Source organism: Brienomyrus brachyistius, chromosome 1 (genome assembly GCF_023856365.1).
Source record: "Brienomyrus brachyistius isolate T26 chromosome 1, BBRACH_0.4, whole genome shotgun sequence".
In the NCBI taxonomy this organism is placed as follows: domain Eukaryota; kingdom Metazoa; phylum Chordata; class Actinopteri; order Osteoglossiformes; family Mormyridae; genus Brienomyrus; species Brienomyrus brachyistius.
Genome location: NC_064533.1, coordinates 26,466,144 through 26,486,993, shown reverse-complemented (window position 1 = coordinate 26,486,993; position 20,850 = coordinate 26,466,144). Strand labels below are relative to the sequence as shown.

Below are 20,850 nucleotides of genomic sequence, written 5' to 3'. Positions count from 1 at the left end.
AAATTATAATGGAAATGATGGCAATCAACTATATGGTTACATAGAAATGAATGAGCCGTCCCCACAAAGATATGTTTGTGTGTGTGTATTTTTACATAATGTGTGAATTTGCTGTATATTCTGTAGGTCAGGTCAGGTTGGGGAGCATGCGCTGATGTAGTGCGTTGCAACACCCACCATACGGCAAAACTTCTTGGGATCCCTGCCGGCGAGCAACACATGGTCCAGTCCCACCCAATGGAAAAGACCATCCATCTGCCGCAGCCAGGTGTTACGTGGGCGTCCCTTTGGCCTGGTCCTCTGAGCTGGATTCCACTCAGGGAAACGCGCCACATGGCCCTGTGGCTGTATATAGTTTACCTAAAATGATATTCATTATAATTCTATATAAATACTCATTCTACACCATTTCCCCTTGATAAAAAATCTTATAAACGTGCATCAGTGTTCGTACCTGAGATCTTACGTATGCTTCCATCTTCTTGTCAGTGAAGCCGACCAGTAAGCGTACCAGGTCTTTTACTTTCTTCTTTTTTTTCCATTTCTTCATCAGATGGACTCGATGTTGAGACTGTACATTACAATGGAAATTATGACAAACTACTATATGGTTACCTATACTTAAACTTATTATCAATGATGACTAGTAAAGAATTCAGTCTTGGTCAGTCATGGAGAAACGATGGGAATGCAGTGTGAAGAACCTGACATCTGCATAATGTGTCTGGTGTAAGGATAAATTTTTATATATACAGTGCTCAGCATAAATGAGTACACCCCACTACATTTGTCAGAAAACCTTTAGTTTCCTTTCAGAATCAACATTTTCTATGAGAGACTATATTACAAAATACTCTCACAAATGTGGGCCATTGATTGCAAACAAGATTTGTTGATTTGCACACACAAAAAAGTGATTTTCCTAACAAATTCACTCAAGCCCATGTTGCAAAAATGAGTACACCCCAATTATAGTCTTAGGAGAAAAGCCACACTTAAGACTACAAAATTCTAATTAACAGGCATTCAACCACAGGTGAGTCTAATGATTCATTTAAGAGGTGTCCAGCAGACAGGTGACTATAAAAGGGCATTACTTAACAAAGAAAAGCCCTTCCCATTTCATGCTGTCAGCAATGGCTCCACATGGAAGAGAAATGTCACAAAATCTGAGAAAGGCAATCATTTCTTTACACAAAAAAGGTGAGGGCTACAAGAAGATCAGCAAAGCTTTACCTATCAGTCAAAATACTGTAGCAAAAGTGATCCAAAAATTTAAGAAAGATGGAAGTGCAACGATCTTACAGCGACGTCCAGGCCGTCCACGGAAGTTCACATCTCGAGAGGAGCGTCTGCTGATGAGAAGGGTTGAAGAAAATCGCCATGCAAGTTCACTGCAGTTAGCTAAAGTAGTAGAAAGCCAAACTGGAGTGACCGTTTCCCGTGACACCATACGGCGCACACTGCAGAGGAATGGCATGCATGGGTATCGTCCACGAAGGAAGCCTCTCCTAAAGCCCATGCACAAAAAAAGCACGCCTAGAATTTGCTAGGGCCCATGCGTAAAAAGATGAAGACTACTGGGACTCTATACTCTGGAGTGATGAGACAAAAATCCCTGTTTTTGGAACTACTTGTTTCAAAACTGTATGGCGTCGTAAAGGTGAGGATTTCAAAGAAAAATGCATGGTGCCTACAGTGAAGCATGGTGGTGGCAGTGTCCTTATGTGGGGCTGCATGAGTGCTGCTGGTGTTGGGGAGCTGCATTTCATTGATGGTATCATGAACTCAACAATGTACTGCTCTATACTGAAGGAGAAGATGCTGCCATCTCTCCATGCACTTGGTCGTCGTGCACTTTTCCAACACGACAATGATCCAAAACACACATCTAAAGCTACTGTTGCATTTCTGAAGAAGAACAGGGTGAAGGTGATTGAATGGCCAAGTATGTCTCCTGATCTGAACCCAATCGAACACCTGTGGGGAATTCTGAAGCGACAAGTTGAGCATCACTCTCCATCCAGCATCCAGGCTCTAAAACAGGTTATTCTTGAAGGATGGAAAAAGATAGATGTTGCAATATGTCGCCAACTTGTTCATTCCATGCCTAGAAGACTTGGTGCTGTCCTTAAAAATCACGGCGGTCATACAAAATACTAGATGTAGTACTTTTTGTTGCGGGGTGTATTCATTTTTGCTTCAACCAATTTGAGTAAAACTGAAGATTTTGTGATCTACGTTATATTATTAACCTTAATTTCATGTTATGGAGTTAAACAAGTGTTCAATAAAACTCAGCCTTGTGAAAATTTTGGAAGTTATTCTTTTGTTCATTGAGCTACTGATTACATTCGTACTTTTCAAAGGGGGTGTACTCATTTATGCTGAGCACTGTATATATATTATATATATATACACATACACACACTCACCGGACACTTTATTAGGCACACCTGTCCAACTGCTCGTTGACGCAAATTACTGATCAGCCAATCACATGGTGGCAACTCAATGCATTTAGGCATGTTGACATGGTCAAGTCGAACTGCTGCAGTTCAAACTGAGCTTCAGAATAGGGAAGAAAGGTGATTTAAGTGACTTTGAACGTGGCATGGGCCACATGTTGTGCCAGACGGGCTGGTCTGAGTATTGCAGAAACTGCTGATCCTCTGGGATTGTCACGCACAGCCATCTCTAGGGTTTACAAAGAATGGTCCGAAAAAGGGAAAACATCCAGTGAACAACAGTTCTGTGGGCAAAAATGCCTTGTTGATGCCAGAGGTCAGAGGAGAATGGCCAGAGTGGTTTGAGCTGATAGAAAGGCAGCAGTAACTCAAATAACCACTTGTTACAACTAAGGTATGCAGAGGAGCATCTCCGAACGCACAACACGTCGAACCTTGAGGCAGATGGGCTACAGCAGCAGAAGACCACTCTGGGTGCCACTTCTGTCAGCAAAGAGCAGGAAACTGAGGCTACAATTCGCACAGGCTCACCGAAATTGGACAATAGAAGATTGGAAAATTGTTGCCTGGTCTGAAGAGTCTCGATTTCTGCTGCGACATTCGGATGGTAGGGTCAGAATTTGGCATCAACAACATGAAAGCATGGATCCATCCTGCCTTGTATCAACGGTTCAGGCTGGTGGTGTAATGGTGTGGGGGACATTTTCTTGGCACACTTTGGGCCCCTTAGTACTAATTGATCATCGTTGCAACGCCACAGCCTACCTGAGTATTGTTGCTGACCATGTCCATCCCTTTATGACCACAGTGTACCCATCTTCTGATGGCTACTTCCAGCAGGATAATGCACCATGTCATAAAGCTCGAATCATCTCAGACTGGTTTCTTGAACATGACAATGAGTTCACTGTACTCAAATGGCCTCCACAGTCACCAGATCTCAATCCAATAGAGCACCTTTGGGATGTGGTGGAACGGGAGATTCTCATCATGGATGTGCAGCCGACAAATCTGCAGCAACTGCGTGATGCTATCATGGCAATATGGACCAATATCTCTGAGGAATGTTTCCAGTACTTTGTTGAATCTATGCCACGAAGGATTAAAGCAGTTCTGAAGGCAACCGGGCGTCCAACCCGGTACTAGCAAGATGTACCTAATAAAGTGGCCGGTGAGTGTATATCTGCAGTGTGTGTATTTTTACATAATGTGTGAATTAGCTGTATATAGGTCAGGTCAGATTGGGGAGCATGCGCTGATGCAGTGCGTTGCAACACCCACCATATGGCAAAACTTCTTGGGATCCTGGTCGACAACCGCCCAGACAGACACATGGTCCAGTCCCACCCTCCAGAAATGGCCATCCATCTGCCGCAGCCAGGTCTTATGTAGGCATCCCTTCGGCCTGGCCAAGCGGCTTGGGTCCTCAGCATACATTTACATAAAATGATATTCATTATAATTCTTTATAAATACTTATTCTATGCCATTTCCCCTTTGTAAACAATCTTATAAATGTGCATCGGTGCTCATACCTGAGATTTTTCTTCTTTATTCTTTTTTTTTATTTTTTTCATCAGATGGAATTGATGTCGAGACTGTAAATTACAATGGAAATGATGACAACTATAACTCATCTATAACTACCAAACTTAACGATTTTTACATAATGTGTAAATTTGCTATATATAGTTTACATAACATAATTCAAGATACACGATATGGACAAAGTACTGGGTCACCTGACCATCATACCTACAGGAACTTTTATGACATCCAATTAGAAACCCCTAGGCATCAATATGGAATTGGTCCCTTTTTTGCTGCTATAACAGCTGCCACTCTAATAACCAGGATAAGATTGGAAAATTAGAGGTTTTAGAACCACTGAACGGTAGTGATCATAACATGGTTAAATTTGTGATTAATGTTAAGTCCAAAACAAAAGTATACAATGTTAGGAAGGCTAACTTTAATGGTATGAGACTGAAACTAGAAACTGTAAACTGGATTGAGTTAAATAGCAAAACGGTTGAAGAGGCATGGGAATTTTCTAAAAGCACATTATTGCAAATGCAAGAGGACTTCATACCTGTTTCCAGCAAAACTAAATCTAGGGAACTGCAACCAAGGTGGCTTACTACGGAAATGAAGCATAAAGTCAGGAGGAAATGGGCTCCACAAATGGAAAATAACTAATGATTTCAGAATAAAGCAGGAGTGCTAAAAAATAACATTAGACTCGTCAAGAGGAATGTAGAAAGGAAGACTGCATTGGAGACTAAGGATGACATTAAAACTTTCTTCCAATATTTTAACTCCAAAAGAGCTCTAAAAGCTGCAATTACTAATTTGCAGGATAGTAAGGGCCTTACAATTGAAAATGAAATTGATATAGTAAATGAGTTTAATGATTATTTTACACGGCAGTTCACAGTAGCCTAGCTAAGCTCAAAATAAATAAATCACAGAGCCCTGATGGCATCTTACCTGTCATGCCCGGCTCGTCCGCTCCTCCTGTGTGCCACGCCCCCTGATTACCCACGTGTTTTCTCCCGATTGTACCCAGCTGTATCTAGTTAATTTGCTCAGTCCTGTGTATTTCAGTCCGTGTCTTACCTGAGTCCACTGTCTGTCATTGATGTCTGTTGCCGTCCAGTGTTCCCTGCCCCGGATATCTTTATAAATAAACCCTGTTCGTCCCGAATCCTGCCTGCCTGCTTCCTGATTCCCCGCTTGCCCTCACGATCGCCGCTCTGCCCGCGATCTCCCGTGACAGAATGACGGACCGAAAAAAGAAGAAGCAGCGGAGAGGGAGAACAGAGGAGCCGACGATCCGTCTCGGAGCCTGCTCGCTCTCCCGGTCGTGGCAGTCTCCGGAGACTAGGAGACCCGTCCTGACTCCAGCCTTGAAGCCGAGCCCCCAGGACGCTTACTCCGTGTGGAGATACTGGCCCTCGAGTGAGGACGAGGAGGAAGAGCCCTTCCTCTACCCTTACCCGGAGCGGGAGTTTGTTCTTTCGCCGTCCGTTTTCACGGACGTCGCGCCACTTCCCGCCAGGCGCCAGAGGAGGAGGAGGAAGAGACCGGCGATCGCCGATGCGGAGGAGCTCCTTCCGTTACTGCCGGCAGACCCCGCTCCCGTGCAGCCGCCGCCGCCCGCGGACCCCGCTCCTGCTCAGCCGCCGCCGCCCGCGGACCCCGCTCCTGTGTGGCCGCCGCCGCCCACGGATCCCGCTCCCGTGCGGCCACCGCCGCCCGCGCAGCTACCGCCTGCGCAGCCGTTGCAGCCACCTTCGCCTGCGCAGATACCACCTGCGCAGCTTCCCCTGCCTGCAGCTCCCGGGCAGGCGCCCCCACTGCAGCAGCCTGCAGCTCCTGTTCCTGACCGCGCTCCTGTTCCTGACCGCGCTCCTGTTCCTGACCGCGCTCCTGTTCCTGACCGCGCTCCTGTTCCTGACCGCCCTGCAGCAGCTCCGAGGCGCCCCCTCCGCCTGCAGCAGCTCCCGAGGCGCCCCCTCCGCCTGCAGCAGCTCCCGAGGCGCCCCCTCCGCCTGCAGCGCCAGTCCCTTCTGCCCCAGTCCCCGAGGAGGTCCCAGAGGACTCCACTGTAGCTCCTCCCTCTTCGGAGGTAGAGGAGCTTGAATGGGACCCCTCGGGGACCCTGCTCGTGACTCTTACGCCCTCACTCCGGCGAACTCGACCCCGACCGAGGGTCAAAATGTCTGTGTCCCGTAAGGGGAGGGGACACAGACGCAGGGTGGGGGTCCCACCCGCCCTGCCCCCTGGCTCGCCCTCCGTCGCCTGCGCTGGGGCTCGGGGGGCGCCTGCGGTTCCTGGCCCTCCGGGTCGGCTGTCGCCTGCGGGTCCCCCTCCGATGCCTCGTCGCCCTGCCTCGCTCCCCACTCCGGTGCCTGGTCGGTCGCCTGGGGGCTCCCTGGCGGCGGCTCCTCGGTCGCCTGCGGGGCCCTCACCTTCGGCTCGTCGGAGGACGTCGCCGCCTGCGGCGGCTCCCCCCCTCGCCTTGCCTTCGCCCTGGCCCCTTCCAGCTCCCTCGTCCCCTTCCCTGGTGCTCCCTTCTGCTCCCTCCCTGGCCCCTCCGCGGGTCCCTCGCCCTGTCTCCTCTGCCCCTCCGAGGTCCCCTCCGGCTCCGGCCTCCCGGCCACCTGCGGCCCCTCCGGCTGCCTCCCGTCGCCCGCAGTGGCTCCCTCGGACGACTCTTTACTCCCCCTCCTTCTCGCCCTGTGCCCCTGCCTTTGTCCCTCCTGTCTCTGTCCCGCCTGCTTTTGTTCCTCGCCCGTCTGTTCCGCCCTTTCGTGTTCCTGGTTTCCCGTTCCCTTCTTGCACTCCCGCTCCTAGTGTCCTGCTTGTCCCTCCTGTTTCTCCCTTTATGATCTGTCTCTCCGCTTTCCCAGTCCTGTGTCAGCTCCTGTCTTACGTTCTGTCTCTTGCCGTGTTTTGTGCTTCGGTCCTGTTCCCCGTCCTGCGTTGATTCTGGTCTTGTTTTTCAGGTCCTGTTTTGCCTCGTCCCGTCCGTCGCCCCCTTCCTTGGCGCGCCCGGAGGAGCGCCTTTGGGGGGGGGTTCTGTCATGCCCGGCTCGTCCGCTCCTCCTGTGTGCCACGCCCCCTGATTACCCACGTGTTTTCTCCCGATTGTACCCAGCTGTATCTAGTTAATTTGCTCAGTCCTGTGTATTTCAGTCCGTGTCTTACCTGAGTCCATTGTCTGTCATTGATGCCTGTTGCCGTCCAGTGTTCCCTGCCCCGGATATCTTTATAAATAAACCCCGTTCGTCCCGAATCCTGCCTGCCTGCTTCCTGATTCCCCGCTTGCCCTCACGATCGCCGCTCTGCCCGCGATCTCCCGTGACATTACCTATAGTTGAGGGATATTATTAGCCATCCAGTTACTTTACTATTCCAGAAATCATTATCTGCTGGTGTGGTACCTTCTGATTGGGAGCGTGCTAATATAATGCCGATATTCAAAAAAGGGGACAGAAGTAATCCAGCAAACTACAGGCCAATCAGTTAAACTTGCATAACTGGAAAAGTAATGGAAGCTATAATCTAAGTAAAAATGGTAGATTACCTGGATCCAAATAACATTCTGAGGGATAGCCAACATGGATTTAGGAGAGGTAGATCCTGTTTAACTAATTTACTCGAGTTTTTTGAGGAAGCTCCAAGAGAAATTGATCACAAAAAGGCCTATGATGTGATCTAATTAGATTTCCAGAAGGCCTTTGATGTTGTCCCCCACAATCGGCTCAAAGCTGCAGGGATTTTAGGAACTGTAGCAGCTTGGATCGAAAACTGATTAACAGACGGGAAGCAGCAAGGAGTTTTTAGAGGCTTAATGTCTCAGTGGGCCTGCGTTCAAAGTGGGGTACCGCAGAGTTCAATTTTAGGACCACTGTTGTTCCTAATTTACATTAATGATATTGACACCAATACATACAGTAAACTGGTTAAATTTGCAGACGACACCAAGGTGGGTGGTATAGTAGATACTGATCTAGCAGCGCAGAGGCTACAATGGGATCTTGATTTAATTAGCGACTGGGCTGATACCTGGCAGATTCAATTTAACATAGATAAATGTAAGATAATCCATGCAGGGAGCAGAAATATAAAGGATATAAACAGATATTTTATGGGTTCCCCTGAAATAAAAGTAGCTCATTATGAGAAGGACCTTGGTGTGTATGTTGATGCTTCCATGTCCCACTCTCACCAGTGTGGGGAAACAATAAAAAAGGCCAACAGGATGTTGGGTTACATCTCTAGATGTGTGGAATTTAAGTCAAGGGAGGTGATGCTACAATTATATAATTCCTTGGTAAGACCCCACCTAGAATATTGTGTGCAGGTTTGGTCACCATACACTAAGAAGGACATTGCTGCCTTGGAAAGGGTGCAACGTAGAGCTATGAGAATGATTCCCAGTCTTACAGGAATGTCTTATGAGGAGAGGTTAGCTGAGCTGAATCTGTTTAGCCTCAGGCAAAGGAGACTAAGGGGGGACATGATCCAGGTGTACAAGATTCTAACAGGTCTGGATGCTGTTCAGCCAAATATTATCTTGTGGCCATAAGTGGAAATTAACAAGAGAACACTTTAAAATGAATTTGAGGAAGCATTTCCTTACACAGCATGTAGTTGGAGTATGGAATGGTCTTCTGCTAGTGTAGTGCAAGACAAAACCTTGGGTTCCTTTAAATCAGAGCTAGATAAGATTTTAACAAATCTGAGCTATTAGTTAAGTTCTCTCCAAACGAGCTTTATGGGCCGAATGCCCTCCTCTCGTTTGTAAATTTCTTATATTCTGATGTTCTTAAGGCTGTCCACAAGATTTTGAAATGTGTCTGTGGGATTTTTTGCCCATTCATTCAGAAGAGCATTTGTGAAGTCAGGCACTGATGTTGGACGTGGTGGCCTGGCTCGCAATCTCTGTTCTAGTTCACACCAAAGGTTTGGGTTGGTCGGTCGGTTTGAGGTCAGGGCTTCCACACCAAACTCACACAAACAAGTCTTTATAGACTATGCTTTGTGAACTGCGGCACAATTCCCAAACTCTTCTCACAAAGTTGGAAGAAATATAATTGACTAAAATGTCGGGGTACGATATGCTGAAGCAATAAGATTTCCTTTCACTGGAACTAAGGACCCTAGCCCAATCCCTAAAAAACAACCCCATACCATTATCCCTCCTCCAACAAACTTTAAAGTTGGCACAATGCAGTCAGGCAGGTAACATTCTCCTGGAATCCGCCAAACCCAAACTCATCCATCAGACTGTCAAACAGAGAAGCGTGAATTGTCATTCAACAGAACATCTTTACACTACTGTAGAGTCCAGTGGCAGTGTGCTTTACACCACCCCATCTGACGCTTGGCATTGAGCTTGGTGATGTTAGGCTTGCATGCAGCTGCTCGGCCATGAAAGCCCACTTCATGAAGCTCTCAGGCACAGTTTTTGTGCTGGAGTTAATGCCAGAGGAAGTTTGGAACTCTTCAGTTGAATCAATAGAGCATTGGCAACTTTCATGCACTATGTACCTCAGCACTCGGTGACCCTGCTCTGTTACTTCACATGGTCTGCCGCTTTGTGGCTGAGTTTCTGTTGTTCTAAAATGCTTCTACTTTGCAATAATATCAATTGCAGTTGACTATGAAATATCTAACAGGGAAGAAATTTCATCAATTGATTTACTGCAAAGGTTTCATCCTATGACAGTACCATGCTTGAATTCACTGAGCTCTTTAGAGCGACCCATACTTTCACAATTGTTTGTAAACCTGACAGCTTGGCAAGGTGCTTGTTTTTATATACCTGTGGCAATGGGTCTGAACGATACATCTGAATTCGATGAATAAGAGGTTTGTCCCAATATTTTTGTCCATACAGTGTATGTTTACTCAGCAGGAAAGGCAAACCAAAGAGTGCTCCATTAGCGTGTGCTTTACCGGCTTTCATGCTTAAATGTGGTCCAATGACGAATGCATTTTATTGTGTTACGTTTTCATGTTTCATGTTATTCTTTAATAAAGGGATACACTGAGAATAAAGCCAAAGCAGAGGTTGAAGCCATGTTGTTATTATGTCAGCTGAGCTGGTAGAGCACATGCTAAAGTGGCACCAACCAAAACATACTAACAAATGTTAATTAAAGGCTTACCTTTCTGAGGAAATTCTGATTGTAGACCATTGTGTTGTTATCTGTATAGAACAATATTTAAAAACGTTCAGACATATTTCACAATGGTGTATTTAGTGTGATTATGATACATGTAAGACATAAAATGTCAACACAGGGGGTCCTCGGATTATGACACAGTTCCGTTCTTATGACAATAACGTAACCCGAATTAACTTTTCCAGATCTCTTTACAATGTGTAATTTCACTTCCATCGTGACGGCTTTCCTCTTCACATATGGAACACTTGTGGTACAAAATGGTGGTAACAGTACAAAATGGCGTATGTAAGCGTACTGAGAGATGCCAACTCCCTCACTCATACGCCCTGTTACTGTGTATTCTTCCGCCATGCGCAACCAAACTAGTTTGTCCACGTTGTCCGTTAGCACAACGTTAATGGCATAAGCTGAAAGACTCGTCTCAATTCAAAAAGCTTTTTATGGGAGGTAGCGTCGCCAATTCGAAATGTCGTAACCCGAGGACCCCTTTTAAATTAAATTTTCTTGAATAATAAGATAAACATTAAAATGCAGATGAAAACACCTCACAAATTCAATGAATAGTAGATTTGCCTTAGGCAAATTTAGACATAGCACTTTTTTGGGACAATATTAACCAACAAACTGTGATTTCTCCTCTGATGAAATGAGGTCTAAAGTTTGTTAGAGGAGGTTAAATTATGAACGTCTGGCATATTGCCTAACTGCAGTGGAATATTAGAAATAAGATTATAGCCTTTTATAGATATGACGTTTCTCAGTTAAGACAGATAATGAAAAGCAAATAGTTAGCAAAAGTCTGACTATAGGCTAGAAACCTGAATACTGAATCTAGATTATTTTAGAACCCCTGTGATTACCAAGTATACAGCACAGAATTTTCACGAAACACCCACAATTAGTACAAACACTCTGGCATCCTTGTAAAAATATGTACATAAATACAAGCACATTCAACGTAATCTATTTTTAGATCAAATATTACCATCTCAGGCGCTGAAAGATATTCTGACTAGTTTTCGATGACACGTAGACACTCCGAGAAGTTTGCACAGTTTCGCAGGTGAAGTGATTCGAGAAGATTCTACTTGTTCTCACAGGAAGTACGTAAAGTCAACTTCTCTAATGAATATTCAAATATAGGCAATAACTTTCCCAGTTGTGCCACACACAACCAAACCAGTTCATCCACATTGTCCGCTAGCACAACGCTAATGACATAAGCTGAAACACTCGTCTGAATTTTTTAAAGTTTTTATGGGAGGTAGCGTCGTAAATTTGTAACGTCGTATGTCGAGACGTCGTAACCCGAGGACCCCTTTTAAATTAAATTTTCTTGAATAATAAGACAAACATTAAAATGCAGATGAAAACATCTCACGATTTCAATGAATAGTAGATTTGCCTTAGGCAAATCTATACATAGCACTTTTTATGGTAGGTGGAAGAATAATAACCAACAAACCGTGATTTCTCCTCTGATGAAATGAGGTTTAATGTTTGTTAGAGAAGGTTAAATTATGAACGTCTGGCATATTGCCTAACTGCAGTGGAATATTAGAAATAAGATTATAGTCTTTTATAGGTATGACGTTTCTCAGTTAAGACAGATAATGAAAAGCAAATAGTTAGCAAAAGTGTCTGACTATAGGCTAGAAACCTGAATACTGAACATAGATCATTCTAGAATCCCTGTGATTACCAAGAATACAACACGAATAAAATTAGTACAAACACTGGTATCCTTATAAATACAAGTACATAAATATAACCACATTTGAATTTTTAAATACAATATTACGTACCTTTTGACACGTTTGATTTTTTGTTGAATGAGTTTCAATGACACGTAGATATATAGTCTAGTCAATGACGCATAGTCCAGGACGTTTGACCAGTTTGGCAGGTGAGTCAAGATATTTCTAATTCATTGCTTTTTGTACTGGAAGTATGTCTTAGTCAGGCGCAATGACGTAAAGTCACATGCTCCATAAATAGCTAATGAATGCAGCCTCTCCCGGAGTTACAATGGGTTTGCGTTCCAACAAGGCAAAAATGCATTTTAATAAAGTACACCTAAACTAACAAACATCATAGCCTGACCTACAGCTTACCTTAAACATGCTTAGAACACTTATGTTAGCTGACGGGCAAAATTATTATTACGAAGCCCAATTTATAAAAATCTCATATAACGTATTGAATAATGCACTGAAAGTGAATAGCATTTACCCATCGTAAAGTTGAAATATCATAACACAATGTGCTGACCATCGTAACCCGGGGAGTGTCTGTATTCAAATATAGGTGGCACTTTTCCTAGAGACTATATAGCTTCAGTTTCTTTCAAAAAAATGTATGGCCTAAAAATAGCAGTAAAGTGAATGTGGTGTTTTAGGGAAAGAGAGCAGGAGAGAAAGAGATACACAGAAATGTCATTTAGTAAAGAGAAAAAGAAAAGTCAGAAAGTGGCTGCACTCACCCGCACCTACACTATATTGCCAAAAGTACTGTATTGGGACAGCCCTCCAAATCATTGAATTCAAATCATTCGGTGTTCCAATCACTTATGTGTATAAAACAAAGCACCTAGCCATGCAGACTGCTTCTATAAACATTTGCGAAAAAATGGGTCGCTCTCAGGAGCTCAGTGAATTCAAGTGTGGTACCATGATAGAATGTCACCTGTAAAATAAGTCTATTTGTGAAATTTCCTCGCTACTAAATATTCCATGGTCAACTGTTAGTGGTATTATAACAAAGTGAAAGCAATTAAGAACAACAGCAACTCAGACATGAAGTAGTAGGCCATGTAAAATCACAGAGCGGGGACAACGCATGCTGAGGTGCAGAGTGTGCAGAAGTCGCCAAGTGTCTGCAGAACCAGTAGCTACAGACCTCCAAACTTCATGCGGCCTACAGATTAGCTCAAGAACAGTGCGTAGGGAACTTCATGGAATGGGTTTCCATGGCCAAGCAGCTGCATCCAAGCCTTACATCACCAAGCGCAATGCAAAGCGTCCAATGCAGTGGTGCAAAGCACAACGCCACTGGACTCTAGAGCAGTAGAGGCATGTTCTCTGGAGTAACGAATCACTCTTCTCTCTGGAAATCTGATGGATGAGTCTGGGTTTGGCAGTTGCCAAGTGAACGCTACTTGCCTGATTGCATTGTGCCAATTGTAAAGTTTGGTGGAGGGGGGATTATGGTGTGGGGTTGTTTGTCAGGGGTTGGGCTTGGCTCCTTATTTCCAGTAAAAGGAACTCTTAATGCAACAGCATTCAAAGCCATTTCGGACAATTTCATGCTCCTAACTTTGTGGGAACAGTTTGGGGATGGTCCCTTCCTGATCCAACATGACTGCACACCAGTGCACAAAGGACCATAAGGACATGGATGAGTGTCTGGTGTGGAGGAACTTGACTGGCCTGCACAGAGCCCTGACCTCAACCTGACAGAACACCTTTAGGATGAATTAGATCAGAGGCAGTGAGCCAGGCCTTCTTATGCAAAATCAGTGCCTGACCTCACAAATGGTTTCCTGGAAGGATGGTCAAAAATTCCCATAGACACACTCCTAAACCTTGTGGACAGCCTTCCCAGAAGAACTGAAGCTGTTGTAGTTACAGTTATAGTTGCACAAGGCCAACTCCATATTAAAGCCTATGTATAAAGAATGGGATGTCATTAAAATTCATGTGAGTGTAAAGGCAGGTGTCCCAATACTTTTGGCAATATAGTGTATGTGCAATTAAATATTAAAATTTAGTATTAATAAATTTAAGATTAAAAATCGGTCACTTTACATATATTTTTAGTGCATATGTCAGTGAAGTTTTTTAATTTTTTTCATTTTGCGTTGTGCTCAGTCACCAGAATTCAAAATTACCCGCCAAAATGGACTATTCCACATATGTCTACATGTGTACATCACATTTGCGCATAAGACATTTGATAGATATGTGTCCAAACGTACAGCCTGCATCATCCAGCATAACTAAAACATGGAACCCACATGACCATAACAAAGGCTTAAGTACAGCTCATCGCAGCTGCTTTGTCAGTATAGGGTGAGTATGCAACACCAACCAATATCATCTTAGACGTACAAATTTGATGTGTTGATTCAGAGGGTTTTCACCCCCAAGGCGCTCAACAGACCTCCAACCTCTGGGGCCACGCCCACCTCACCAGCCATCTGTATGGAGTTCATCTCTGCATTCTCCAAAGGGGTATTTCTCGCTAGCCTTGGAACTCCTGGCCCTGAGAAGGCCACTCTGCCTGTGCCAAGCCTCTCTGCTGACCTCTGAGCTCCTGGCTGCTCCGCTAGCAGCTCACTCCGCAAACACTCCCCAGGCCCCTGACTCTGCGCACGCTCCCTGGGCTGCTGAGTCCCTATGCATTTCTAGAATAGGTACGAATCCTGACTCGGGTTCCCCTGTGACCTGGCCGGACCCTGGCATCCTGGTTATACATCCAGAGCCCTTCAGTTGTGCTATCTCCCAGACTGTAGTTGTGCCTTATTGGCTGCTCCACAACAGGCATCCCAATACCACAGCCTCTTTGCCTAGACCCAGCTCCATGATCTTCTCAAACAGCCCATTGGTGTAGTGGTATGATTCCCACTTGTGGAGCAAGAGAACCTGGGTTTGAAACCCAGGCAATCACATTCACACTCGATTATTGCAGGCAGTGGTGGCCTAATGGTTAGGAAAGGGCACTTGTAGTTGAAAGATTGCTGGTCTGAATCCCTGATCAGAAAGGCACCACTGAGGTATTCTCAGCAAGGTACAGTACTGCACAGCAAGAACTGTGCTTAAGTGAAGTCTGGGTCCATTTAATTGGAATGGTAGTTTACAAACCCTGTTGAAGCTTATAATGTCCTTCCTGACATGGAATTTGTGGTCACCCTACTAATTTCCCAGTTCGGTCATTGGTGAAATCTGTTCACGTGTGAAGTGCCATGAATTAAACCTTTAGTGTTCATTCTCATCAATGTGTGGATTGTCACTCTTCTTTGGGTTTCTGTCATGACTCAAAATAAATAAAAGTGATGGTTTTTCACAATAGATTATCTATCAATACCATTGAAACGTTTTACATCTAGGCTTCAAATAACCCATTAGTGCTTTTTACATTCATATGTGAAAGAAAGGTTAGTCATAATCTGCAGCTATTACATTGCCTAGCCAACCACGTTTGAAAATAACTAGCGTAGGTAACAATAAGCTGACATTATTCTTAAAGTTAGCATGATTATCTTGTCGGATATCTTAGTAATGTGTGATATGGGCAATATATCCAACTTGTTTTCATACTTCACACATTAAAATATAGTGTTTGCGGACTGTTTGTTGAATTCTAGGTATAATTGCAGGATGATACATGGCAAGTGGTGTCCTGTGGAAGCAAATCTGTCTCATCACAATTTGATATTTATACACCATTGAAATTCCACATTGAAGTTATCTGCTGTAGCTCTGGAAAAAATCAAGAGACCACTATTTTTTTTTTTTTTGTATTTGTAAATCCTGGTTTAATCCTGGTTCTGCTGGCAGAAGGCTACACTGAGCAGCAGGTTGTTTCCAAGTTCCAAATTTCTAAGACAGCAGTATACAAGAACAAGGTGAAACAGGAGAGACTGGGAATGACCAAAAACCAGCCTGGTAGAGGGCAAAAGTGACTTTCTAATGCCAGAGACGACCATCATCTTATCCAACAGATTCACATGAATCACCATGTGGTATCTGCTCACCATGTGGTATCGTAGATGTTAGACACTTGAACGTTTTAGCTTTGAAAGCATAGTTTCATCATGACAGCATGTCCATCAGCAGTCATCTTTGCAGCTCTGTCGCAGGATTAAATGTTATTACATTACCAACAAGCTTTCATCTGAATATCATGTTAAATATATTTGCCAAATTGAACCGTCACAATAAACATTTACGCAACATAGCATAAATTTCCATTTTTATATATGCAGAAACATTATAGTCCGTAGTCATTACAAATATGTTGTCAGTGCCCTTACATAGATTAATTTATGGGCACCTTGTGTCTAAAAAGTAAGTAAGCAAAGTGGCATTATTACTATTCAGATAATAAAAAAAGCCAAGGGAAGGCAAAAAAATATGAGATAAACATCAAGGCAAATCAGTCCATTCATGGCTGAATGGACTGATTTGCCTTCACATTGAGTGCAATAATGTAGAATACCAAAAAAGAAAATAGAAATAAATCCAAAATTAGTCAAAACAGCAATTTCATGTGTCCAATGTACCTGCATATACCAGGACAGACGCAAAATATTTCGACCACAGTACAGTGTCAGGTGCTTCTTTCTGCTAAACCTCGGTAGTAAAAGGCCAGCAGTAATAAACAACCTGTTTAAAAAATAACAAGCAAACAAATGACTTTTAAAACACATTACCTTTCCTAACTCAGATCCACTGACGATTATTAATATGACAACCCACCCTATGTATAATAAAATGATAATGAAATTTGATTCCATTTGATAATGAAAAGCCATTAATAAAACACCTGTTTTCATTATTGATATGCTAAGTCACTTTAATTTTTGATGAAAATTACTCTTTAACTGACTTTATACTTATGGGAGTATAAACCAAATATTTTACCTATTGGACATGTCCTTCTGGGTCGCGGGGGGGGGGGGGGGGGGGGTTTGGAAAATGGATGGATGGATGGATGGATGGATGGACATACCTCCTGGAATATTTTAAGCCATGTGGATGGAACAATATCAGCTGTTATCCTGCGGGAAGTTAATGACGGCATAGCAGCTTTTCAAATTCCGAAACAGAATACGACGCAAAGAAAATGTGTAACTTACTGGATATGCTATAGAGAGAATAACGGCTGTTCTTCTATGCATGGATGGCAAAGCTAAAAAAAAAAAACTAAAAAAAAACAATGTATGGGGTGATAAGGTGTAAAGACTCACAAATTAGTGTGAATGAAGCACTACATTACACAAAGAGAGCATTGGTACATAAATCTGAAAGAAGCTGCTTTATCATGTCCACTTCCATTAAAAAAAGGAAATAGCCCTGCTATTTTTAGAAAACACAAAACACACCAAACTATGCTTGCAAACAAGTATACTGCAGTCCAAGTACACTAAAGCATATTTACATTCAGAAAATACTTTTTAAAGTGCGCTTAAAAAATACATACTCAAAGAAAATACATTTTATTACACTTTCAGTAATTGTAGCTCATTATTAATATATTTTAGTATACAGTACTATTTTTTCACGTGGGTAACGTTGCATTGGTAAAAGAACCTTGTAAATAGTCAGTAAGGCTTGCAAACTACCCAACAGCTCTTGATGTAACTAAGGGTAAGTTTATAATGGAATAATATGGATTTGCTGTAAGATTTCTTGTGTAAACCTGGGAGTCTGAAAGCCTGACTGTCACGCCAGATGCGTGAGAGTTAGCAATTCTGATTTTATGTTCTACGAATGTTTCTCAAGGTGGGTTTATGAACGTTTGCCATTTTATGCTGTGGATGTCTTTTAAAGTTTGGTGTCGTAAGCGTTATTTTAACACTTTCCCATGACGTTCTGTTTAGGTTATTGATGATGTCCAACGTTTTGGGAATGTTGCAGGGAGGCAAGTTATAAAACGTTACCTTAATGGGAGTTAACGTTTGCGAATGTTATGGGAACGCTGCCTGTTAACCGGAACATTAACCACACTTTCATAATTCCTTTATTATGCATTAATAGAATATTCAGTGCAGCCTCATAATGCATTCCTAGAAGATTCATAAGCAGCATGTAAGAAGATCTTAATACGTTGTTCTCAACCTTTTTTGCTCCGCAACTCACTTTTCACCAAGCCGGCTCAGTCGCAAATCTATGTCAAGTATAAGTGTAAATTAACGCTATCATCCAGCATGCAGGGCACTCTGCAATTTGCGCCAATCAATGCCAATTAGATATAAATCTAATTGGATGTGCCAGTGAATTTTAAATGAAGCATCTATGGTTTATCTTCTTTGATTAGTTGAGTGCTCCCTAGTTTTGGCTATGCATTTGCAGACCCAAGACCCATTTATATAGGTTAATTCGAGGCTTGGGGCAAGGAAATCTGATTGTGGATCAGAATATAAGCTTGCTTCCATTTCCAGCTCTGCCTGGCGACCCTTTCAGAACTTGGCGAGACCCAAATTATGGGTCGCAACCCATGGGTTGAGAATCACTGCCTTAACATTCTAACACAGTTTAACAGCTTTATTATTATACTTTAATAACAAACATTATACGAGTATGCGTTATAGGAAGCATTATAATTGTATAATGTTTATTATCAATGTATTTTAAATTGCTCCTGAACTTCAAATGGTTGCCATTCTTTATTTCCCTCCATAGGTCAGGAGGCACGTCTAATAAACAGAAGGAATCTATATAATCTCCTTTCTCTCTCGGATGAGATTCTGTAGAACAACCAGGCTTGTATCCTTGCCGGTTAGTGCATGTAATTGAATAAAAACTATCCGGAAATTTGGCTAAACAAATGTGATAAAAAATAAGCGGCAGGCAGCGTAATGAAGCCTTATTTTGCCCGCCCGGTGGGCGGTCCGACGGGCGTTTGACGTCACGTGAAAACTGACGTAATAGTTGCGTCAAAAAAGAACCATAGGCGTATACAATCTGGTGTGAGCGGAAACGCAATTCATTTTCAATTCGCACTTGTGGAAGAGTAACGTAGCAAAAATGTGCTCCTGGTGTTTCCCCTGCTTCTGGTTCAGTGGGTCATCAGACGATGAGGAGGAGCTGATTGTTGAGGAGGATGAAGTGCACGATGTGGAAACGATCGAGGCACAGCCGGTGTCCATTTGGATGCCAGATTAAAGATGTAAGACAGCGTTTCTCAAGCCGGTGTTCGGGGACCCCCAGACCGCTTGTATTATTTCAGATCGCGTTAATGCCCCGTTTATAGATTTCTCATTCGACACACTTATGAGTGTCTTTTAATGTGCTTATATATTAATGTGTGAATTCCAGTGTCAACAACAATTACCACGGTAAAATATTATACGGGTTGTGAATAAAGCGCGAACGCAACTCAGTGAACCAGCAAACACATCTATCGTCTGTAATTCATATGTAGCTTTGCTAGTATGCACCAACAAAAACTAAAAGATGTATTTATAGTTGCTGAAATCACATTTCATTTTTGGTTTCCTAATTTCCATGTTATTGTGCAGTCCCCCCACAGCAAACTCAGCAGACCCAGACTCCCAAACTGCAAACAAGAACGAAGGCAGCATGATTAAATACCAGGCTCCTTGTGATCAGCCTTCACGAGGAATCCATACGACAAACTAAATTGTGTTGGGCGCAGATACTCTCACCATTAAGAGAGCGAGGAAACGTGGAGATGTCCCATTGCAAACTGCATGTTGCACGCAACGCGACACATTGCCCACGAGAAGCGCCAGCATAAGGCAAAGATCCTGCACACAAACAGGTAAGGGCTCACTAGACAATCGGGTATACAGCACAGCCATTTACAATGACAACAGTCAAGGGCTAGTTACATTCGCGCGGACCATATTGGGAGATGTTAATTACCGTGGCTAGCGAAAGGGGCTCGCCGACGCGCCTGAACTGATAACTGAATCGCAGAAGATGGGGAGGGGGGTTAATAGTGGCAAGAAAGGGATTAGCAGTCAGTCAAAATGAGTGAATGATTTCCTTCTTCATAGTGATTATCAATAAAACCATTTAAAAACTTTTACGATGAAATTCTTGCTGATGTTGTATTGGGCGCCAAATGTCAAGCGCTCATTTTCGTGCTCAAAATACATTCTGTGCGACAAAAATCATTCAGTAACGAAATCAAGTAATGCCTTGCTCCATTTTATACACAGAAAGACAAACTCCAGTTAAATTTTGTCTAGGAAGGCATAGAGACTTTTTTTCATGCAGAAATATCAAAAGAAATGTTTCTTTTTGTGCACAGAATTAAAATCAGCACCTTAGTCATTTCGTGCACAAAATGCATTTTAGCAACTAAATAAATTCATTTTGTGTAGATAATTCTTTTTCTGAATGAAAGAAAGTAATGTTGTGAACGAAATTCATTTCGTGAATAAGATATTTTGTATTTGTATTTCGATAGGATCCTGTAGAGGGCACTGTCTGTGCTAAATCGAAGGCTCTGTCATGCAAAATATCTTCCGCCTGTGACGTATCGCTCAGCTATATGCCGATGATGCAGCTTCAAGTCACCCCGGAAGTTTGAAGTTAACCTTTACTGCCTCAGCAGGAGTTCACATCAATAAAATACGTTTACAAATGTTTGTTAGAAACTGCTTTCATTAATTGTTATTAAGAAATCGTTCACATTTAACCTGATAGTACAACCGAAGTTTTATTAGGTTGTTAATGTACAGTTGGCTCGACAGCGATGTTTTATCGATTATAACCGCATATTCGATAAGAATTGTCTGTGACGTTTAATTGCATTATATTGTAGATTTATCAAGATGATAATTAGGAAAATCAAGCTAATTCAGCAAACATGTTGCTATAGAGCTAAATACAGAGAAAAAAATAACACATAATCGCCATTTGAGTTAATTATGTGGATTTGTCAAGGTATAATCATACCGGTTAAGAAAACGCCACTATTGATCT

The 20,850-nt window shown here is 43.0% G+C and overlaps 2 protein-coding genes and 1 long non-coding RNA gene across 10 annotated transcripts in view; 2 read left to right on the top strand and 1 right to left on the bottom strand.

Annotated features, from left to right (window-relative positions):
- The window catches only part of LOC125705427 (uncharacterized), a 41,885-nt gene extending 29,807 nt beyond the window's left edge, over nt 1–12,078 (bottom strand). For 2 of the 9 annotated variants that reach the window (XM_048971920.1, XM_048971923.1), the window contains exons 1-5: nt 11,157–11,916; nt 10,151–10,191; nt 3,750–4,066; nt 455–571; nt 178–360 (exon numbers count right to left, since the gene is read on the bottom strand). In XM_048971920.1, the coding sequence (XP_048827877.1) occupies nt 178–360; nt 455–571; nt 3,750–3,905 (456 nt within the window). In that variant the 5' untranslated portion in view covers nt 3,906–4,066; nt 10,151–10,191; nt 11,157–11,916. The other 7 variants (XM_048971921.1, XR_007381614.1, XM_048971922.1 and 4 more) reach the window with 7 other exon arrangements.
- The window catches only part of lztfl1 (leucine zipper transcription factor-like 1), an 81,343-nt gene that overhangs the window by 22,453 nt on the left and 38,040 nt on the right, over nt 1–20,850 (top strand).
- Nucleotides 19,407–20,522, top strand: LOC125705850 (uncharacterized). The gene is made up of 2 exons (XR_007381715.1): nt 19,407–19,678; nt 20,333–20,522. It is a non-coding gene; the product is annotated as an uncharacterized LOC125705850 (long non-coding RNA).